Here is a 23,168-nt window from a genome sequence, read left to right as displayed (position 1 = left end):
CATCCTATAGAGGGGGGGGGGGGTCCCACTGTAAGCAATCCTCATTCCCCTTCATCAAACCTCCCCCCCGCCCCGCCCTCACCTCCAACCCCAACTGGTGACCCCGCTCCCCATGACCTGCATCCCAATCTCATTCACCTATGGCCTGGGTCGCCCAATGCTCCTAGACCTCTGGTGAGTGCGCTACTGGCAGCTGCCACTGCTCTCAGTGGCGCTGACAAGCAATGGAGAGCTTCTGACCTCTGATAGGTCTCAGGAGCCAGAATTTCCACCTCAAGAGTCCTGGGGAAGACCACTGATAGCCAATTACTTAATTCCATCAAGCCTCCCCCAGCTGGGGTGATGCGGGACTCCAATAGGTTCCCCAGCCAGTGGTCAAGTTCCCCATCACCAGCACTAAAACTCCACTCTCTGTATGCACAGTCATTGAAGACATCTTTCTTGTCAGAGATGGGCTCCAGGTTCTAGTAGCTTCATGTCTCACGTTCAACAAGTTTACTCTGGTCCCAAGGGACAGTGCCTGCTCCAAGAGCCTGAGGATCATATGAAATAGGAGGAGTAGGCTATTCGACCCCTCAAGCCTGCTCTGCCATTTAAGATTGTGCCGGATTGGATTGTGGACACACAAAAAATCTGACTAGCTCAGCCTTGGACATATTCGATAACTCTGGCTGGAACCTTATCACTGTTCACGCCGGAGGGATTTTCCCATCCTGCTGCAGTGAATGGAAATTTGGCTGGCCGCTGAATTCTCCAACCTTGCTGCAGCGGGAGTGTGGCGTGAACAGCTGGTAAGATCGCGTCGCTAGCCTCCACTCCTCGCTGTGGCAGAGAATTCCAAAGATTAACAGTTCAGACTTAGTCAGGCGAGGGCGACACGGTGACCCAGTGGTTAGCACTGCTGCTTCACAGCGCCAGAGACCTGGGTTCGATTCCAGCCTTGGGTGACTGTGTGCAAACTCCATACATTCTCCCCGTGTCTGCGTGGGTTTCCTCCGGGTGCTCCGGTTTCCTCCCACACTCCAAAGATGTGCGGGTTAAATTGATTGGCCATGCTAAATTGCCCCTTAGTCTCAGGGGGATTGGCAGGGTAAACACGAGGAGTTATGGCGATAGGGCCTGGGCGGGATTGTTGTTGGTGCAGGTTCAATGGGCCGAATGTCTCCTTCTGCGCTGTCGGGATTCGATGACTCTCAGAGAAGAAAAGGAAGACCGCTTACTTCAAAACTGTGCCCCCTCATTTGAGACTGCCCCACAAGGGAAACATCCTTTCCTCACCTCTTACGCTCTCAAACTCCGAGTACCATTGGCCCATCCTGCTCAATGTTTCCTTAGCCTTCTCAAATTTCAAATACAAGTAAATTCTTGCTCAAGTAAGGAGACCAAACCTGTAAGCAGCATACCAGGTTCAGTCTCACCAATGCCCTGTACATTTGTAGCAAGACTTGCCAACTTTTATGCCCCACCCGCCCCCCCCCCCCTTGCAATAAAGATCAGAGGATTGGAGTCACGAGGTGAAGTTTATCAGCTTGTATCCACTCAAACACTGAGACCACTCCCAGCTCTCACCACCTTTACTTGTACATTTCCAAGCAATGGATAGCCAAGTTTCAGTTTGACACTGTGTCACACAACACTGTTGTTTGTACCATAGCAATTATCAGAGAGTGATTTTGAGATGCTAAAATAATCTTGCACTTTAGATAACATCACAAACTGTGAAAGCAAAGCTTGTGCTTCACAAATCAATTGTTCAGCTGACGTCAAGTGTCAAATGGATGTCCCATGTTCTGGATGCTCATGGTGACTCAGATCAAGATTATTCATGTGCATGAATTCTTAGCACATATAATTAGCCAAGAATATTGATACCTTTTTTTTTACAGCTAATATGTCATGTGCAACATGCTTAAACAACATTCTTCAAAGAAATAAATTGCCAATGCATTGTGTGGTGAAGTAATCAAATGTTAAAATGTCTGTGTATATCGTGACAATATCACAACTGTTCATATGGCAAAGAGAAAGTCTGAACCAGCCTGATATAGGAACATATGAGGAGGATTAGGGCATTTGGCCCTTCGAGCCTGCTCCATCATTGAAGATCATGGTTGATCTGGCTGTCACCTCAACTCCACATTCCCGCCAACCCCAATAATCTTTCACTGCTTTGCCTATCAAGAACCTATCTGCACTTGACTTAAAAAAAATCAAAGATACTGCCTCTTGAGGGAGCGTGTTCTAAAGACTCACATCCCTCAGGAGAAATAAATTCTCCTCATCTCTGTCCCAAATGGGTGAACCCTTATTTTTAAACACTGACCCCTAATTCAGGATTACCCTGCAAAAGTAAACATCCCTCTTCACATCCATCCTGTCAAGACCCCTCAGGATCTTACACGCTTCAATCCAGTCACCTCTTACTCTTCTAAACTCCAGTGGATACAAGCCAAGCCTGTTCAATTTTTCCTCATAAAACAACCTACCCATTCCATATATTCAACTGGGAAGCCCTCTCTGAACCACTTCCAATGTATTTACATTCCTCCCTAAATAAGGAGGCCAACACTTTACTCAACACTCCAGATGTGGTCTCACTATTGCCCAGCACAACTTTTGTATTCAATTCCCCTCACCATAAATGACAACATTCTATGAGCTTTCCTAATTATTTGCTGTATCGGAGTACTAGCCCTCTTGTGATTCATGCACAAGGACCCCTAGATTCCTCTGCATCCCTCTCCAGAGCTCTGCAATCTCTCATCATTTAGATAATATGTTCCTTTTGTTATTTTCCCTGCTAAACTGGACAATTTCACACTTCCCCACATTATATTTCAGGCTGCCAGGTCTTTATCCACTCACTTAACCTTTCTATATCTCTTTGCAGCCTCTGTGTCCTCTTTACATCTTATGATCCTACTTTTGTGTGTCATTGGCAAATTTAACAACCATACCACTGGTCCCTTCATCGAAGTCATTTCTATAAACTGTAATAAGTGGAGGCCTTCGCATTGAAACCTGTGGCACACCACTCGTTACATCTTGCCAACCAGAAAAATGCCCATTTCAGCCTTCCCTCTGTTTCCTGTTCACTAGCCAATCTTCTATTCATGCCAATATGTTACCCTCTACACCAAGAGTTTCTATTTTCCGCAATAAGCTTTGATGTGGCATCTTATCAAATGCCTTCTGGAAATCTAAGTGCAGTACATCTACTGGTTCCCCTTTATTCAAAGCATACATGTTACTTCTTCAAAAAAATTCCAATGAATTAGTTAATCATGATTTCCCTTTCAGGAAACTGTGCCTGATTGCACTGATTTTTTCCAAGTGTCTTTCATAGTAACTTCTAACATTTTCTCCTATAATAGATGTTAAGCTAACTGGCCTGTGGTTTCCCGCTTTTGATCTCCCTGCCTTTTAGAGTAAAGGGGTTACATTCGCTCTTTTCCAATCTAATGGGACCTTCCCCAAAGCTAGGGAAATTCTGAAAATGAAAATGAAAATCAACGCATCGGAGATCTCACAAGTCACTTCTTTTAAGACCCCAACCCGAAGTCCACAAGGACCACCAGGTATGGTTGCTAAATTTGATGATGACACAAGGAGGCTGCAAAGAGATATAGGGCAGCATGGTGACAGTGGTTAGCACTGCTGTCTCACAGCGCCAGGGACCCGTTTCAATTTCAGCCTCAGGTGATTTGGCTGCATGGAGATGGCACATTCTCTGTGTCTGAGTGGGTTTCCTCCAGGAGCTCTGGTTTCCTCCCACACTCATAACATGTGCGGGTTAGGTGGATTGGCCATGCTAAATTGCCCCTTAGTGTCAGGGCAATTAGTATGGTAAATATGTGGGGTTATGGGGATAGGGCCTGGGTGGGATTGTTGTCGGTGCAGGCTCGATGGGCCGAATGGCCTCTTTCTGTACTGTAAGGATTCTATGATTCTGTGACTGAGGACTTGTCAGCCCACAGCTCCAACAATTTAGTCAGTGCTGCTTTCCTAGTGACTGTAATTGTCCTCAGTTCCTGATTTACAGGTATTTCTAGGATGTTGCATGTATCCTCTGTAGTGAAGACCGATACAATTCTCCTTATTTTCCATTGTTAATTCCCACGGCTCACTTACCTTCGGACCAACGCTCAGTATGTTAATGTCTCCATATTTCTAGCTAGCTTTCTCTCGTGTTCTAATCTTTCCTTCCTCTTCAATCTTTTGGTCTTTCTTTGCTGCTTTTATACTCTGTCCAATCCTCTGACCTGCCATCCATCTTTGCTCAAATTATATACTTTTTCGTTAAGTATAGGGTGGCACAGTGGTTAGCACTGCTGCCTCACTGTGCAGAGTTTGCACGGGTTTCCTCCGGGTGCTCCGGTTTCCTCCCACAGTCCGAAAGACATGCCGGTTAGGTACACTGGCCAGGCTAAATTCTCCCTCAGTGTACCCGAACAGTCGCGATTTTCACAGTAACTGCATTGCAGTGTTAATGTAAGCCTACTTGTGACACTAATAAATAAGTTTGATACTATCCTTAGTTTTTTTTTTTAAAAGTTAACCATGGATAGTGGGTCGTTCCCTTGGAATTTTTTCCTTTCTTTGTGTATTCTGAAACATGTTTGCCACTGCATCACTATCGACCTATCCCTTAAACCTAATTTTCCAGTTCGCTTTATGCTGTGCCTTCATGCCCTCATGTGCAAAAGATGCTGGAGGCATCAAAGTTACAGTGCACTTCAATTCACAAATTTGCATGCTGTTTAATAAAGTTCCTGTCACAGTTTGTTCAGATGTCAAATAAATTACTGTAACCATGATCATAAGGAATAGCCACAGATTGCACTAACATAACAGTTTGCAGATCTGTTCAATAGGAGTGTGAACCAGCATTCATTTTCCCTCATGCTTTTCACACATTTGTTGCTGATATAGTTACATGTATGATAAATGGGGTGAATTAACTTACAGGACGATGAGTTATGCTGATAACCATAGCAACTCAAACCCAATGGAAGTGCAGACTGTTTTTCTTTTGGGCTGAAGGTCAGCAGATAACAAACATGTTTACCAATGTTGTACACACTCTTAGAGGCAGCAATGCCCTCTTAAAGCACCTTTAGGAGAAGCGTGGACTTACTAATGTAACAATACTCCACTTTCCATTAAGGGAGCATCAGATATGCCTCCTTCTCATGGAAGATGGTACAACTCTTGATTAGGCCACTAGAGGAGCATTATGTAGCGAAGTATCTCACCCAACCCACAACCCCGCCTGCGTAAAGTTTATTTATTAGTCACGAGTAGGCTTACATTAACACTGCAATGAAGTTACTGTGAAAATCCCCTAGTCGCCACACTCCAGCGCCTGTTTGGGTACACTGAGGGAGAATTTAACATGGCCAATGCACCTAACCCGCACATCTTTGGACTGTGGGAGGAAACCGGAGCACCCGGAGGAAACCCACGCAAACACGGGGAGAATGTGCAGGCTCCGCACAGTTACCCAAGGCTGATAATCAAACCCAGGTTCCTGGCGCTGTGAGGAAGCAGTGCCAACCACTGTGCCACAGTGCAGAGGAGGGCAATTGGATTCCGGGTCGAAGATGAGAAAAAGCATGAGGTGACACATTTGCCACCTACTACACCAAAATGTCTGCAATTCATACTGCAAAAAGCACAGCTAAGGAACTGGGCCTGGCACACTCGGGGCCCAGGGAAAGCTTGGACAGCGCATGGCTAGAAAAAGAGAACCTGACCCAGACTTTGTGCAAGAAAACGGAGGCTGAGAATTAGAAATCAGAGGCAGACTAAAAGCAAAGCTCAAGTTCAGGCTGTAGATAAAGAGTAGAAATTGAACAAAAGAATTTAAGGGCCAGTGCTGGAAGAGGCAATCTAGAACACAACAAATAGAAGCAGGAAAAGGCCATCAGGCCCTTCAAGCCATTCAATATGATCATCGCGGATCTATGCCAGCCTCAGTTCCTTTCCTGTGCCATTTCCCCACAGCCTCTATTCCTCGATCGACCAAATGTTTATCCACCTCAACTTTAAATACGTCGAATGATCCAGCCTCGACCACCCTTTGGGGCAGAGAATTCCAGAGATTTACCACCCTCTGCAAGAAGAAATTTCTACGCATCTCAGTTTTAAATGACCGGCCCTTTATCTTGTAGCTACGTCCCCTTATTCAAAACTCTCCTACTAGTGAAAACATCTCACCATCTACCCTGTCAAGCCCCCTCAGGATCTTATATGTTTGAATAAGGTCACCCCTCACTCTTCTAAACTCCAAGGAATACAGACACAGATGATTTAGTCTCTCTGGACTGGACAACCCTCTCGTCCCAGGAATTCACCTGGTGAATTCCCTTTGGGCTGCCTCCAATGTTACTGTATTCTTTTTCAGGTACAGGGGCCAAAACTTGCGCAGTATTCCAGATGAGGCCTCTCCAACACCCTGTACAATTGCAACAAAACTTCTCTATTTTTAAACTCCAACCCCTTTGCAATAAAGGTCAAAATGCTATTTGCCTTCTTAACTACTTCCTATTCATAGCATCTCCACAGTGCAGAAGGAGGCCATTCAGCCCATTGAACCTAGACTGACAGCAATCCCACCTAGGCAATTCCTGTAACCCCATGTGTTTGCCCTGCTAATCACTTGCCGCTAAGGGGCAATTTAGCATGTCCAATCAACCTAACCTGCACATTTCTGGACATTGTCTGTACCTTTAAGACCTGGCTGGCTGTAGGGATTCGCATTCTAATCAGTATTCTGTAACTTGATTGTGTGTCTCTGTGCACTGTTTGAGAGCACATTTCCACTCCATCTGACGAAGGAGCAGCGCTCTGAAAGCTTATGGTATTTGCTACCAAATAAACCTGTTGGACTTTAACCTGGTGTTGTGAGACTTCTTACTGTGGGAGGAAACCAGAGCACCCGCAGATATGGGAAGAATGTGCAAACTCCACACAGTCATCCGAGGCTGGAATTGAACCCGAGTCCTTGTTGGACCTGTAATTCATTCTTCATTTGTTTCATAATTTACCACACACTGGAATAAATCACACGCAAACATGACAGCAATATCCCGCGTTAGAAATATTTGAGTCAAACTGCAGGCCTCATTTGTTTACTATCCCAGATTTACCAACAATTTCATTTTTGTCTTTGTATATTGGAGCAAAGGATAGCAGTGAAGCGATGAACAAGCTGGCTGCCACACACTTTCAAACATGTAAATCCTGTCTCTGCTCTTTTGTCCAGGTTCATTCCCTGACCGAGCATCACTTCAGACTCTAGACTTCCTAAACCCACTGAAAGTGCGTCATTTCCAGGTGCTTGTGAGCGTGTCCTGACATTCTCTCGGTCTCATAAATACAGAATGGTGCAGGAAAAGCAGAAATGCACAGCATTATTGAGTGAAGAATAAGAGTTAAATACATGCATGACTGAGTTTCTCAGTTCAGCTGCCCTGTTGTGGGAGGATGCAGACCAGAGGAAGGGGACAAAAATGTCTGAAAAGCAGGGCGCTTTCTATCTGGTCATTCCTTCCCGCTTGCTGTCATCCATCCAGCATGAAGTTTTTCTGAATCAAAACTGCCAAGGAGTCAAACCAGGACATCTAAATGGTAACAGTTACAAGAGTATGCCACTTTTGCAAAAGGGAGAGCTTTCAAAAGAGTTGCAAAGCGAGAGTTATTCCAAAAACAGAAATCCAGTCCCTATTAACTGTCACCCTGTTAGGTACAGTGCATGGGAACAGTCTACTGAGACACTCTCACATATACCAATGTATCCAATACTCCTATTGAAATAGACCCAGCTTGATGCCTTATGCCTCAGGGAAAGGAGCAGAGAACAAGATGCATCATGTGTAGAATTGTGGAGCAAACCGTTCTTGATTCAATTTACACAGGCAAAAGTGAAAATGTAGAAGTGACTCTGGGGTAATAATGATGGACCAACAAGTGAGGAAAATGGGAAATTAAAACAATGGTATGAGATCCAGATGGAAGCACATGAACAGCATTCACTCATCAGAAGTTTCTGAATTGAAGACACTGATTAGCTCCCTGATTTAGGTTGCACTCCTTTATGTTGCTCCTTCAAATAGATCACAAACTATTGGCCTGTTCCATTAGACCAGGTGTGGATTAAAGTAAAATCCAATGAGGCAAGCTGCTTGCACACGAGTAAATTCTTCCCCATCCTGGACAATAAGCCTCACTCAACCAATACCACAAAACATAGATTGACTGCTCATTGACGCAAGTTATTTGAGGAATCTTGCTATGCACTACACAACTATCCAAGAACAATTGCTGGACTTACATGTGATTACTTGCAGGAGAATGCTGTTCTCTTTAAAAAAAAACTAAAGCAGCCAAGGCATTCTCATCAAAAACAAATGAGTTCCCAGGACCACAGGTACTGGCTAGAGGCCACTCATTCCAACTACGTCTGGGCATTGAAGCAGCATTTAGAAAAACTCACAGCTACTGTATTCATATACTTGTATCTCTCACTGTTTACATGGTCTCTGAGAAAGTTATCATTGGTCTACTCAAAGCAGATAATACTTCATGATTTCAAGGGATGGCACGGCGACACAGCGGTTAGCACTGCTGCCTCACAGCGCCAGGGACCCGGGTTCGATTCCGGCCTTGAGTGACTGTGTGGCGTTTGCACATTCTCCCCGTGTGTTTCCACCAGCTGCTCCAGTTTCCTCCCACACTCCAAAAATGTGCAGGTTGGGTGGATTGGCCATGGTAAATGCGTGGGATTATGGGGATAGGATGGACAGGAGAGCCTGGGTGGGATGCTCTTTCGGAGAATCTGTGCAGACTCGATGGACCAGATGGCCTCTTTCGGTACTGTAGGGATTCTATGCTTCTCTATGTCCATTGTTAACAATGGACAAAGTAGGGGTTTGGAAATATTTGACAGACCATAATAGAGAGGTATTGATAAATATATTTCTTCATCAGTTAACACTGAATTTTCACTTGCCTGAGCTTCTGTTTTCTTTTTTTAAAAAATGACCCATGCACCTTGCATTCTCTCTTTAAAACCAAATCCTTCAGTTTTGAAAAGTGAAAGCTCGTCCATCAACTTTCTCTTTGTTGGCTCCCTGGGGATTCATTTCTTTTAAAAGTTATCGATCTTGACAGGGATCCAGAACACATTTCCTATTATTAAAGAGGAGCCACTTCAGAATCAAAACCTCCAAGGAGTCAAATCAGGACATCTAAAATCACAGAATCCCTACAGTGCAGAAGGAGGCCATTCGGCCCCTCATGTCTGCACCGACGCTCTGACGGAATATCTTACCCAGGCCCTCTCCCCTGCCCTATTCCCGTAGCCCCACACATTTACCATGGCTAATCCATGTTACCGACACATCCTGGGACACCAAGGGGCAATTCAGCATGGCCCATCCACATAACATGGCCCTCCCCTCTACCCGATCCAAATAACCCCATATACTTAAAGTAAACTTCATTATTTATTAGTCACACATAGGCTTACATGAACACTGCAATGAAGTTGCTAAGAAAATCCCCTCGATGCCACACTCTGGCGCCTGTTCGGGCACACTGAGGGAGAATTTAGCATGGCCAATGCACCTAACTAGCACGTCTTTCAGACTGAGAGAGGAAACCAGAGCACCCGGGAGGAAACCCCACGCAGACATGGGGAGAATGTGCAGACTCCGCATAGACAGTAATCCCCAGCCAGGAATCGAGCCCAGGTCCCTGGCACTGTGCTAACCAGAAAGTGGTGGAAATGCCAGCAAGCTGATTAGCAGCACTTGTCAATGTTTCAATTGTAATTTTCTGCTGAGGACCCCAGAGTGTTAACACACCTCTCTCTTGCAGATGCTGGCTGGCCTACTATGCATTTCCAACATCTTTCTTTTCACTTCACCAGTTTTGATACAACAAGTTGTTTTCTTTCTTATGTTAAAGCTGCCATGGTTATAGTTACATTTCCTCATTTATTGTATTGACGAACAGAAGCAATGGAAAATATAGCCCAGCTGGGTCAAGTGGATTATTCCCTGGTGAGACATTCTCCAATAAAATGATGCAGCTTTTCTGCAAGTAAAGTAGACCTGTTTGCAAAATGTAAATGCTTGCTTGCACTCTGCATTGTATAGACCACAATCACTAAGGATTGCAAAAAACAGTGTAGCAGTACGCCAGTAAAGCAAAAATCTATGCAGTAAGGAGTGTTACAGATGTGGAGCATACAACATTTAATTAAAAAGCGTGCTGCTGTTTTCAATCACTGATTACACTAACAGCGCATTTTATTTATCAAGGTGGCACAGTGGTTAGCACTGCTGCCTAACAGCACCAGGGACCCGGGTTCAATTCCCAGCCTTGGGTCACTGTCTGTGCGGATTCGGCACGTTCTCACCGTGTCTGCGTGGGTTTCCTCCAGGTTCTCCGATTTCCTCCCACAATCCGAAAGACGTGCTGGTTAGGTGCAGCGGCCATGCTAAATTCTCCCTCAGTGTACCTGAACAGACGTCAACCAGGGGATTTTCAGTCACTTCATTGCAGTGTTAATGTAATGTAAAGGGGTTGGTGGGTCAGTTAGAGGCTAGGGAGCATTCTAAAGAGACTGGACACACCAAATCTTGTGAGGTATGATAGCCAGAATAGTGTTATTCACCTCACATTCCTAGAATGTGGAGGGATACTTAATCTCTAGAACAAAAGGGAATTTTGATAAATAAACTTTTAACTTTATTCGCGTCACAAGTAGCTTACATTAACACTGCAACAAATTTAGTGTGAAAATCCCATGGTCGCCACACTCTGGTGCCTGTTCAGGTACATTGAGGGAGAATTTAGCACGACCAATGCATCTAACCAGCACGTCTTTCGGACTGCGGGGGGAAGCCGGAGCATGAGCAGTCTGGGAATGGAGGGATACAAACGAATGGTCCAGTTGGACCAATGAGCGGCACAGGCTTGGAGGGCCAAAGGGCCTGTTTCCTGTGCTGTACTGTTCTTTGTTCTTTGTTTGTTCTTTGTTCACCCGGAGGAAACCCACGCAGACACGGGGAGAATGTGCAGATTCCACGCAGACAGTGACCCAAGCCGGGAATCGAACCCGGGTCCCTGGTGCTGTGAGGCAGCAGTGCTAACCACTGTGCCACCCCATTTGACTGTCTCACTAATTAAAATAATTTACACTGGCAAAAATACTGAACAGCTTTATGATGCTAGTCACTTTGCAGTGAAACGGTCAACACCATGTAAAAAAGAGAAGATTTTTCAGTAATGTCCACAGGAGAAGCATACAGCACGAATGACAAATGGGAAAACTCCATGGTTTTGATTACAGTGTTTGTTGACCACAGAATCTTTATCTCTCATTGTATAAAGTACAACTGGGAAATTCCATGCATTTCACGCAAATTCAAAGTTCAGCTGCAAAAACAAAAGGATGCTTACAGTTTGTGACATGGTTAAACCCTGCATAGATAGAATCGTAGAATCCCTACAGTGCAGAAGGAAGCCATTTGGCCCATCGAGTCTGCACCGACTCTCTCTGACAATTGGTCTTTATTTTCCCCCCACCTCCTTGAAAAAGCACAGCGGAGTTTGAGAAATCCGTTGCATGTGAATTCGAAATCTAAAACTTCCACTGAAGCCCAGCCCTCATCTTATTGAATTTGGCAACACATGAGAAGATAACTAGGATGGAGCTATTTGGCCAGCGGATGATGTGATGATTTGTGTTAAATAATCACAGTGGAAAGAGAATCTGAACTCACTAGGTGGCAAAAGATGAGAAATAATGAATCCCATATTTGGCTCAGTAACTGTTCCTTCTGTGAACAGGTGACATATTTAATATAACTTGCATTTCCATGTCATCCCTCGATGAAACAAAGTGCCATCTTTTTTTTAAAAACCCAAAATGGCAAAGATAGTTTAAGTAGTGCTGAGGACTACTGATTAGGGGTGGCACAGTGGTTAGCAGAGCTGCCTCACAGTGCCAGGGTTCAATTCTGACCTCGGGTGACTCTGTGGAGTTCACACGTTCTCCCCGTGTCTGCGTGGGTTTCCTCCGGGTGCTCCAGCTTCCTCCCACACTCCAAAGATGCACGGGTTAGGTGGATTGGCCATGCTAAATTGCTCCTTCGTGTCCCAAGATGTGTAGGTTAGATGGATTAGCCGTGGAAAATATGTGGGGTTACGGGAATAGGGCCTAGGTAAGATAGTGGGTGGGATTTTCCAGCCTTGGGGTGCATGCGGCTGGAAAATCCTGCCCAGTATCTTACCCAGGCCCTTTTATAGGGATTTTCCTACCGCATGCACCCCAAGACCGGAAAATCCCATCCAAGGTCAACGGACCTTTGTGTGCTCCATGCCCCATGGTCCAATTCCCATGGCGGGCGGGACGGGTGATTCTGCCCATCCTCTCCGTCAGCAAGTCAGTGCAGACTCGATGAGTTCAATTGCCTCCTTCTGCACTGTAGGGTCTCAATGATAGGTTTCTATGACCTACCTCTCAACTGACACAAGTTTAGTCCAAGTGCACCATGCGTACAGTGTGTGTGTGAGTGTGTGTGTTGGGGGTGGGACGGACAATGTATTTTGTTGCTCTACTGGACATAAGAAGGGTTGCTAACCACTTCAGAACCAGGAGTCTGAGAAAGGGGTCCATTTATTGAATAAAGCCTTGGATCCCGGTCAGACCAGTGGGTGCCTGTCAGTGGCACCAATTCCAATGCTGATTAAAGTTGGTAACAAAATTTATTTTCTCTCTCTGGGTCTTGGTGGGTAGTAAAAGTTCACCGAGCTGCTGTCTACGTGAAACAAAAAAAAAACTGTTTTTAAGGCAATGGGATAAATCTGCCGTGTTAAATCAGCCGGACAGAGGAAAAAAACACGCACACACACACACACAATGACACTCCCTGAGAGGCGAGCAAGTGACAAGCCATAAACAAGCTACCCCACACGCACACTTTAAATCAGCACCCTGGTCGCTGCGATGTTCAGTTTTGTCAGAAATACTTCCAAGGACAGTGTTAGTGGCTTTCCTCCATGTATTTCACCCCAATCCCCATAAACACACACACACACAGTGTGGGTGAGAGAGAGATTCCCCTCTGTCCTGGGAGGATGACGGATAGAGGTTTAATTTTGAACAAGGTTACTTGGGAAAAGAAAGGGAGAATCCTCAAACAGGGACAGGCATCTGGAGAAAGGTATTTTAACTGAGCAAAGAATTTAAACGGAATTCCAACCCCCCCCCCCCCTCTCTCTCATCTAAGACAGCTGAATTGAGGCAAAGTCAGCGGTGTATGTGGATAGAGAAATTCCCAATGTGATTATTACCTTGATGATGCTGCTGCGGGGAGTTGCAGTCTGATTTCTCTCTCCAGTTTCACTGTTGGCGGAAGGTTCACTCCGCTCCGGGCATTTCCCATTCGAGACGGGTTGTCCCTGGGCTGGAAGCACAGCGGAGTTTGGGATGGGGTCTCCCGGAGGAGGCTGCAGCTCCGGCAGCCCGGCTTCAGCACCGTCTCTCTGTCCATCCGCCATCATCACCATCCAAGCACCAGCAGCATCGCTCCCCCTCACTGCACACAGAGACAGACCTGGGCCAGGAGATGCACTGACCTGACCAGTCCCCCCCCCCCCCCCTTCTTCCCTCACTCTGGGGGGGATGCAACTGACCTGAAACTAACTAGAGAAACCAACCCAGACTCTTTCATTCACTTCCTGTGAAACTAAGAGATATAATCCGTACTGGGTGTGTGTTACTTCCTCGTTTACAGCACGTGTTGTGATGCAGAGAACGCCCCCTTTCCCAGATCAACCCCCCTCCCAAAAAAAAATCACTAGGGGATCTAATTCGAATGATAATCCACAACTCAGTAAGGACATCTTCTGTTGACAGCAGAGATCCCTGATAGCTGTGCTTAAAATAAAAACACATTTACTGAAGCCACCAGCGTCTCAATACAAGCTCAGGATTGAAATGATTCAGTTTGAAGTGTTCCCCCCTCTCCCCTGCGATTCCACCCCCATCCCCGGCAATTTCCTTCCTTCTCCCCCTGCAATTTCCCCACCCCCCTGCAATGGTCCCCCCTCCCCCCAGCAATTGCCCCCCCTGCAATTGTCCTCCCCCTCCCCCCAGCAATTGTCCTCCCCTCCCTCCAGCAATTGTCCCCCACTCCCCCCAGCAATTGTCCCACCCCTGCCCCCTTTCCCCAGCAATTGTCCCACCCCTGCCCCCTTTCCCCAGCAATTGTCCCCCTCCTCTCTGCAATTGTCCCCCCTCCCTGCAATTGTCCCCCCCTCCCCGCTGCAATTGTCCCCCTCCCCTGCAATTGTCCCCCCCTCCCCGCTGCAATTGTCCCCCCCTCCCCGCTGCAATTGTCCCCCCCTCCCCGCTGCAATTGTCCCCCCCTCCCTGCAATTGTCCCCCCCTCCCCGCTGCAATTGTCCCCCTCCCCTGCAATTGTCCCCCTCCCCTGCTATTGTCCCCCCTCCCCTGCAATTGTCCCCCCTCCCCTGCTATTGTCCCCCTCCCCTGCAATTGTCCCCCCTCCCCTGCAATTGTCCCCCCTCCCCTGCAATTGTCCCCCACAATTGTCCCCTCTCCCCTGCAATTGTCCCACAGCTGGTGCCCAGGTTGGGACAAATCCATGTCTAACACCTTTCAGAATGGGATGCAATTTGAAACCAAAATATTAACATTTTCAACTCGCAGTTGTTAGTGCCAAAGACAGTGTTAGTGTCCTATAAAGATTTCCGCAAGTTCACTGCGCACCTTCGTATCAAATCTGTGTGCGCAATGATGGTATGTATCACTTAACCGTGATAAACTCAAGCCCACTTTTGTTTAATTATATAGAAAGCGCCCGCCCCGTATTAAGAGTAAACAGTTTCTTTTTCAATAAAGGCTGTCACTGTTCAATCCTATCTTTGGGTTGTGTCTTACACACACACACAGTGTAGAGTCGCCACCTCTCGTTAACTCTTGAGAGCAGACAGCATCGGCTCGGCGCTTTCGGGATTGGGTATTTCTTTCATTCAGGACACGACCCTGAACCCGGCAGATATCACATTTCCCCCAACCTCTGAGTGTGTCAACAGGGGAGGAATCTCGCCTCTTGCTATCCCTCTGCATCTATCGGCGTTCCCCAATTGCTTGCTGAACAGCGCAAGAACCCATCTGGATGTGGAATTTTGACCAAAACCCATCAGTCTGATATAAATGCTAATTCTGTTTATCTCTACCTCGATGGTAGTCATGATGTGGAGATGCCGGCGTTGGACTGGGGTAAGCACAGTAAGAAGTCTCACAACACCAGCTTAAAGTCCAACAGGTTTATTTGGTAGCAAATACCATAAGCTTTCGGAGCGCTGCCCCTTCGTCAGATGGAGTGGATATCTGTTCTCCAACAGTGCACAGACACAGAAATCAAGTTGCAGAATACAGTATTCTGTAACTTGATTTCTGTGTCTCTGTGCACTGTTGGAGAACAGATATCCACTCCATCTGACGAAGGGGCAGCGCTCCGAAAGCTTATGGTATTTGCTACCAAATAAACCTGTTGGACTTTAACCTGGTGTTGTGAGGCTTCTTACTGTATCTCTACCTCCACAGATGCTGCGTGACTTATTGAGTATCTCCAGCATTTTCTATTTACCTGTAAGAACATTGCCCACTTGGGCAAAATTGCCTGACTCCTGAATTGGAAAATGTTGGACATCAGACCTAGAATTCCTACAGTGCAGAAGGAGGCCATTCAGCCTATCGGGGTGGCACATTTTCCAAAGAGCATCCCACCAAGACCCACCCTCCACAACACAGCACATCCATCATGCTCATCCGTCTAACCTACATACCAGGGGCAATTTAGCATGGCCAGTTCACCTAACTCGCACATCTTTGGACTGTGGGAGAAAACCGGAGCACCCGGAGGAAACCGATACAGACACGGGGAGGACATGCAAACTTCACACAGACATTCACCCAAAGCCGTATTGAACCTGGGCCCCAGGCACTGTGAGGCAGCAATGCTAACCACTGTGTCTTAGAATAGAATCCCTACAGTACAGAAGGAGGCCATTCAGCCCATCATTTCTGTACCAACTGCAATCCCACCCAGGCCCTCATTTACCCTGCTAATCCACCTGACACTGAGGTCAATTTAGCATGGCCAATCAACCTAACCCGCACGTTTGGACTGTGGGAGAAAAATGGATCATCTGGAGGAAACCCACGCAGATTCAGGGAGAACGTGCAGACTCCACATAGACAGTGACCCAAGCTGGGAATCGAACCCGAGTCCCTGGCGCTGTGAAGCAGCACTGCTAACCACTGTACCATCGTGCCACTTGCTTGGGTCACTGTCTGTGTGGAGTCTGCATGTTCTCCCCCTGTCTGCGTGGGTTTCCCTCAGGTGCTCTGGTTTCCTCCCACAGTCTGTGTTGGTTAGATGCATTGGCCATGCTAAATTCTCTATCAGTGTACCCGAACAGGTTCCGGAGTGTGGTGACTAAGGGATTTTCACCATGACCTCATTGCAGCATAAATATAAACCTACTTGTGACACTAATAAAAATAAATTAAACTTTAAATCTCCTCGGGGAAAGTTTCACACTACAACTAATCATACTGTGCCTGGCCTGAGTAATGTTTCTGATATTGGGTACCTAATTTCAGCATTATTTTACCAATATCAACATTCTCCATCTTCAAAAAAAATATTCAATCCAAAAAATTATAGTTTTATTATATTCATAACAGCAATGTACAACTCTCCTGTACAATTACAATGAAAATATGTTTCTCCAAGCATTAATGAATAATTTTACTTCACAAATGCGTTAATGGATAAATGCTTCATGCAATATGGTTACAATTACATGGATCAGGAAAGTCCAAGGTTTGTATCTGATGTTAACAAGAATACTATTTTTGGCATCCAATTGCCCTAGGCCAAGGAACATGGTCAAAAAAACACTTCAATCACTGCAAAATGATCCTTGCTGGAAGGCACATGGATGTAGATAAAGGTTGAGGGCAGGTTCGAGCCCAACTGTGACCTCCTCCATATGATGCTAACCATTTGGATGAGGAACCGTAGAGCAGTTCACCCTGAGAGAAAGAAACAACCACAGGGCTTGTTATCTTCGAAAAGGAAGTAACGGAATCTGAAGGTAGGAGAAAGTATTCATTCATCATTAATGCAGTGCAATTTAATTCTCACAACTGTTACAAATGGAATCTGCATCAGTCCTTCTTTCACCATGAGATGTTTTCTGCTTACCAGTAGCAAAATATAATCAGATCGTTGGAAAATAAAACTTTGTTGCTTGATACCATGCCCATCCTATAACGCAATCTTTGCATATGTCCATTTAGAATTTTATTCAACGCTAATTGAGTCCAATAAAAACGTATTGACTGTAGTGTTTGCAAATAATGAGGATACATAAAGACAATTAATGTGTTAAGCTTTATATATAAATAACGAAGGCAACTCCTCTTAATACAATTCACAAAAAACCCAAAAGTGCATGTTTTCATTGTAGCTACGAAGTCAATAAAGCATACTTTAATTCACTGACCTGTTTCCACAGATTATTCCCACTATATTTTCAAACCACTGCTTTGCTAATGCCTAATCATCTTTTACTATTCATATTAGGTCTCAAGATCTTAATTAGATGTTACTTTAACAATCATACTGGTCTCCCGAAATTACTACAAGAATTTGCCCTTGCTGGGGGAGGGGAACTGTCATAGGGAAGTCATACAAGGGACCCCTTCAGCCTTTCCAGCTGCTAATGGTCATGACCACTTGAATACCAAATAAAGTTAATTAAATTTGTTTTCCTACCTGCAAAGAATAGTCATTATGCTGTTATGCCGAGATATTAGACCAGGGTGGCACAGTGGTTAGCACCGCTGCATCACAGAGCCAGGGACCCAGGTTCGATTCTGACTGAGGGTGACTGTGTGGAGTTTGTATGTTCTCCCCGTGTCAAGTTTAAAGTTTTTTTATTAGTCACAAGTAAGGCTTACATTAACACTGCAATGAAGTTACTGTGAAAATCTCCGAGGCACCACACTCTGGCGCCTGTTCGGGTACACTGAGGGAGAATTTAGCATGGCCATTGCACCTAACCAGCACGTCTTTCGGACTGTGGAAGGAAACTGGAGCACCCGGAGGAAACCCACGCAGACACGGGGAGAATGTGCAGACTCCACACAGACAGTGACCCAAGGCCGGGAATCGAACCCGGAGCCCTGGCGCTGTGAGGGCTAATCACTGTGCTACCATGCCACATGGGTTTCTGCGTGGGTTTCCTCTGGGTGTTTCGTTTTCCTCCCACAGTCCAAAGATGTGCAGGTTAGGTGGATTGGCCACGATACATTGCCCGTTAGTGTCCCAGGATGTGTAAGTTAGGGGAATAAGCGGGGTAAATGCATGGGGTTATGGCTGGATATGATAGTCTGTCGAAAAGCCGGTGCAGACTCAATGGGCTGAATGGTCCACTTCTGCACTGAAGGCATTCTATGGTTCAGGACCTCGCTTCTCCATGGCACTCAATTATTATTACCAGCTGAGCCCAACTTCTGCCATAACAATGTTAGTGACACCTTTAAACCTGTCAACACCAAGATATTTTTTTCCCACTTTCAACAGTCTTGTGGCTCCTTCTGTGTGAGATCTTTCTGGAAATGTTTGAGAATGGTCTAAAGGATTAAATCAATGCATTGAACCAGACAACCTTTCCTATTCTTGGAATGGACTAAACAGTAGTAAGCTGGGTCCTTGCCGGCTCTGTCACAGTTCAGCAAGGTTTCACAGTCACTGTAATCAGTGGTTCATGAGTCACAAACACCTTACTCTCGGGCTGCTTCAACCACTAACAAATCAGCCCCCACTGGATAATTAAATCATGTCTCTGACTCCTGAGGTGTATAGTCTTTCTCAGCCATTAAATAAAACATAAATTAAACAGCAACGTATCCTGGATTCCATGTGTCTCATTTCACAATTAACCTGTCTTCAATCTAATTCCCTTTTAAAGATAAATGGTATTGTAATCCATCTGTTAATCACAGATATTTTGCATCCTTATGACTGGAAATTACTTATCAGTACATTAAACCTTCATTTAATTGCAACTGGAAAACCTAAATAGGTTTTGATGAAATACTTAGCAAAATTCATAGAATAGTGGGTTTGTAGGGGCAGGCTGGAGACAGACACATGACTCCAGGCATGCGAATGTTGAGGTCAGCCAGTTACAACTTGCATTTCTATTCATAGAATCCATACAGTACAGAAGGAGGCCATTCGGCCCATCAAATCTGTACTGACCACAATCCCACCCAGGCCCTATTCCCGCAAACCCATGCATTTATCCTGTCAATCCCCCGGACACTAGGGTCAATTTAGCATGGCCAATTAACCTAACCCACACATCTTTGGACTGTGGGAGGAAACTGGAGCACCCAGAGGAAACCCACGCTGACACGGGGAGAATGTGCAAACTCCCACACAGACAGTGACCCAAGGCTGGAATTGAACCTGGGACCCTGGTGCTGAGTGGCAGCAGTGCTAACCACTGTGCTACTGCTTACCCCCTGTACTTTGGAAGCTATATCACTTGTCTTCTAAATGTTCTATTGCTTGTGTTGTCTTTCATATGCTTGAAATACTTAACAAAGCATGTAAAATATTTTAGGTAATATATTATGAAAGGCACTGCACATGAAGGCAGTTTATAAGTGATTCCTATCTGCAGTCCCAAGGTATTTTGATTAAGGAGCATTGGAGGACTCTGGGTCAGTACTCAATAGAGTTTAGAAGGATGAGAGGGGATCTCACTTAAACTTACAGAATACTGAAAGGCCTGGATAGAGTGGACGTGGGGAAGATGTTTCCATTAGTAGGAGAGGCTAGGATCCGGGGCCTCAGAATAAAGGGCGACCCTTTAGAACCAAGATGAGGAGGAATTTCTTCAGCCAGAGAGTGATAAACCTGTGGAATTCATTGCCACAGAAGGCTGTGGAGGCCAGGTCATTGTATTTAAGACAGAGATAGATAGGTTCTTGATTGGTAAGGGGATCAAAGGTTATGGGGAAAAGTTGGGAGAATGGGGTTGAGAAACTTATCAGCCATGATTGAATCATAGAATCCCGACAGTACAGAAAGAGGCCATTCGGCCCATCGAGTCTGCACCGACCACAATCCCACCCAGGCCCTACCCCCATATTCCTACATATTTTACCCGCTAATCCCTCTAACCTACGCATCTCAGGACACTAAGGGGCAATTTTTAGCATGGCCAATCAACCTAACCCGCACATCTTTGGACTGTGGGAGGAAACCGGAGCACCCGGAGGAAACCCACGCAGACACGAGGAGAATGTGCAAACTCCATACAGACAGTGACCCAAGCCGGGAATCGAACCCAGGTCCCTGGAGCTGTGAAGCAGCAGTGCTAACCACTGTGCTAACCACTGTGCTACCGTGCCGCCCCCTTGAATAGCAGAGCAGATTCGATGGGCCGAATGGCCTAATTCTGTTCCTATATCTTCGGGTCTTATGGTCTATACTTCAATGTAGAAAAATTACAAGCCTCTGTTGGAACGTTCCAACAAAGAGGAAGCTATTTTGACCCTCGAGCCCGTTCTGCCATTTCATGAGATAGGGATTGAGCTGCAACCTAACACCACACACCTGCCTTTCTGCTCCTCATCTGCTTTTACCTTGGTTAACAAAAATCTATCAATCTCAGATTTAAAATTAACAATTGATCCAACATCAGCTGCCATTTGCCAAAGAACGTTCCAAACTTTTACCATCCTTTTTATGTATAAAGGTGTTTCCGAATTTCACTCTTGAAAGTTCTGGCTCTCATTTTCATGTTGTACCTCCTCGTCCTGGGCTTGTCAACAAATTGAAATAGTTTCTCTCCTTCTACAGAATCTGTTCCCCTTAATACCTTGAAACCCTTATGCCTCAGCTTAGATGTGAGATTCTGGGGAAATAATGGGGGGAGGAATGACATAGAAGCCAGACAGCAGAGGAGTGTGGAAGAGGAGAGAAATGAGAAGTCTGTTTCTTAGCTTTAGAGGGAGGCGGTTGGTGTAGTGGTATTGCCACTGGACTAGGCTGCCAGTACCTCTTCCCTATTGGGCATTCTTCATATGTGAGCTTTGACAGTGAGAGTTATTAGATGATCAAACCACGGGAGATGGTTGAAACCAATTCTGTTGCAACAGATGGATTTTCAGACAGGAGTTACTGTGCATTAATCAACAGCTGGAACCATGACTGATCTTCCATTCCTTTGCTCAGGGACTTTCAGGCCAATTTTACTGCCTTTCCCATCTGCTACCTCAATTCAACATTGTCCAGAGATCCAAAGTAGAATTTTCATAGCCAGTGTGGTTCAGTACCACACCAAACAGTGACTTACCCACTGTCAAGACAAAGCAATCAAAAGTTAGGTAACTCTTTGCAATTTGAGAAGGAATAGTATAAACACAAATTTGTTCTTCTCATTTCAGAAATCATAGAATAGAATCACTACAGTACAGAAGGAGGCCATTCGGCCCATTGAGCCTGTAGGGATTCTATGATTCGATGCCTCTCAGAAGAAAAGGAAGACCGCTTATTTCAACACTGTGCTTTATCCCTGAGTTTGTTTGATTTAGTTTATTTGATTGGCATCAAAAGAAAAGACATCTTGAACAGCAACCTTTCAATTCGTCTGTTTAATAGCATCTACCCTCAACTGAGGTTGTTGCGAATAAATAACAGGGAGTATTATTAGCCTTGCAATCATTTAGACAGTAAGTTTTTGGATGGTGAATGCTTTATATATCTTTTGCGAGATATTTCAGTATTATTTCTGATACAATAGTGAGGCTGTTCATTGGGAGAATTAATGTGGAGTTGCTGAACTTGTGTTTGAAAGAGCTAAGGACAATTCATTATCCTTGCAGTCACTGTGGATAAGATCACTGTCTGACCATGTCAGCTCAAGTCTTTCATGTGACCAGATTCAGAAACCTTCAACTTAGAGAGAAATTGTCGGACAGTAGTTTGTAATTGATTAAATGCTCGCTCACATTCACTGCTGTCACAGATTTATCACTGCTTGCTGCACTTTCTATAAGTTAGTTACACTCAGTTCAATATAGATTAAACCAACCGAACAGAATACTGTTCCCTATATCCATGTCATTTTTTTTATTCATTCGTGGGACATGGACGTCGCTGGCTGGCCAGCATTTATTGCCCATCCCTAGTTGCCCTGGGAGAGCAGTTGAGAGTCAACCACATTGCTGTGGCTCTGGAGTCATATGTAGGCCAGACCAGGTAAGGACGGCAGGTTTCCATCCCTAAAGGACATTAGTGAACCAGATGGGTTTTTCCGACAATTGACAATGGTTTCATGGTCATCAGTATATCTATGAGCTCCCTGGGGATTGGTAATTAACTCACCAGGTGGAGCTCGTATACTGAGCCCTGCATAAAGCAAGCCCCTGAGTGGGTCCATTACTGTATTGTCCCGGTTGGGACCTGTTTGTGTTCACCACAGGCTTGTGGTTTTGTTTTATTTTATTTTGTGCAATAAAGCACTGTGCCTTTGCAGCTGACTCCTGAAATTATTATAGCATCGTAAACTAAACTCCAGCAATCTTGTTTGTTTCAGGTAATTTCTAATCAGTTAAAAAAAAATCAATGCCAATTTGCTCCATCAGTGCTGAACTCCTGAGTAGATACATATTCACTGACATTCTTATTCACAAAGTGATGGGCATGGGACACACCATGTGGAATGTTGGAACCGTTGGGTTGCTTGTGGGCTTCTGGGGTGGGGTCTCTTGTTCAAATGCCCTCAATGTCGGATCGAGGGACCTTGCATCAAGAAGGGGAGGGGAGGGCGCGGGGGGGTGGTGCACTGCTTAGAGCTACCTCTTGCTGCTGGCCCCTCCACTGGAACCCCACTCCGCCATCACTCACTTGTGGCCTGTGTCCCTCAGTGCTCCTGAGCCTTGGGTGGGCGCATTACCATCAGCAGCCACCTTCGTGTTGGCGCTGCTGAGCAAGGCAGAGCTAATAGCCTCTGATCGACAGCAGGGGGCAGGA

General features: G+C 45.5%; 1 protein-coding gene across 2 annotated transcripts in view; it reads right to left on the bottom strand.

Moving 5' to 3' along the window:
- Positions 1-13,765, bottom strand: part of LOC144500695 (inactive phospholipase C-like protein 2) — a 273,226-nt gene extending 259,461 nt beyond the window's left edge. Inside the window, exon 1 of one of the 2 annotated variants that reach the window (XM_078224017.1) lies at positions 13,369-13,765. In XM_078224017.1, coding sequence (XP_078080143.1) covers positions 13,369-13,584 — 216 coding nt within the window. In that variant the 5' untranslated portion in view covers positions 13,585-13,765. The remainder of the gene's footprint in view (positions 1-13,368) is intronic. The other variant, XM_078224018.1, reaches the window with a different exon arrangement.
- Between the last annotated feature and the right edge of the window lie 9,403 nt (positions 13,766-23,168).

Source organism: Mustelus asterias, chromosome 11 (assembly GCF_964213995.1).
Source record: "Mustelus asterias chromosome 11, sMusAst1.hap1.1, whole genome shotgun sequence".
NCBI lineage: Eukaryota > Metazoa > Chordata > Chondrichthyes > Carcharhiniformes > Triakidae > Mustelus > Mustelus asterias.
This window is presented reverse-complemented; position numbering and strand designations above follow the sequence as displayed.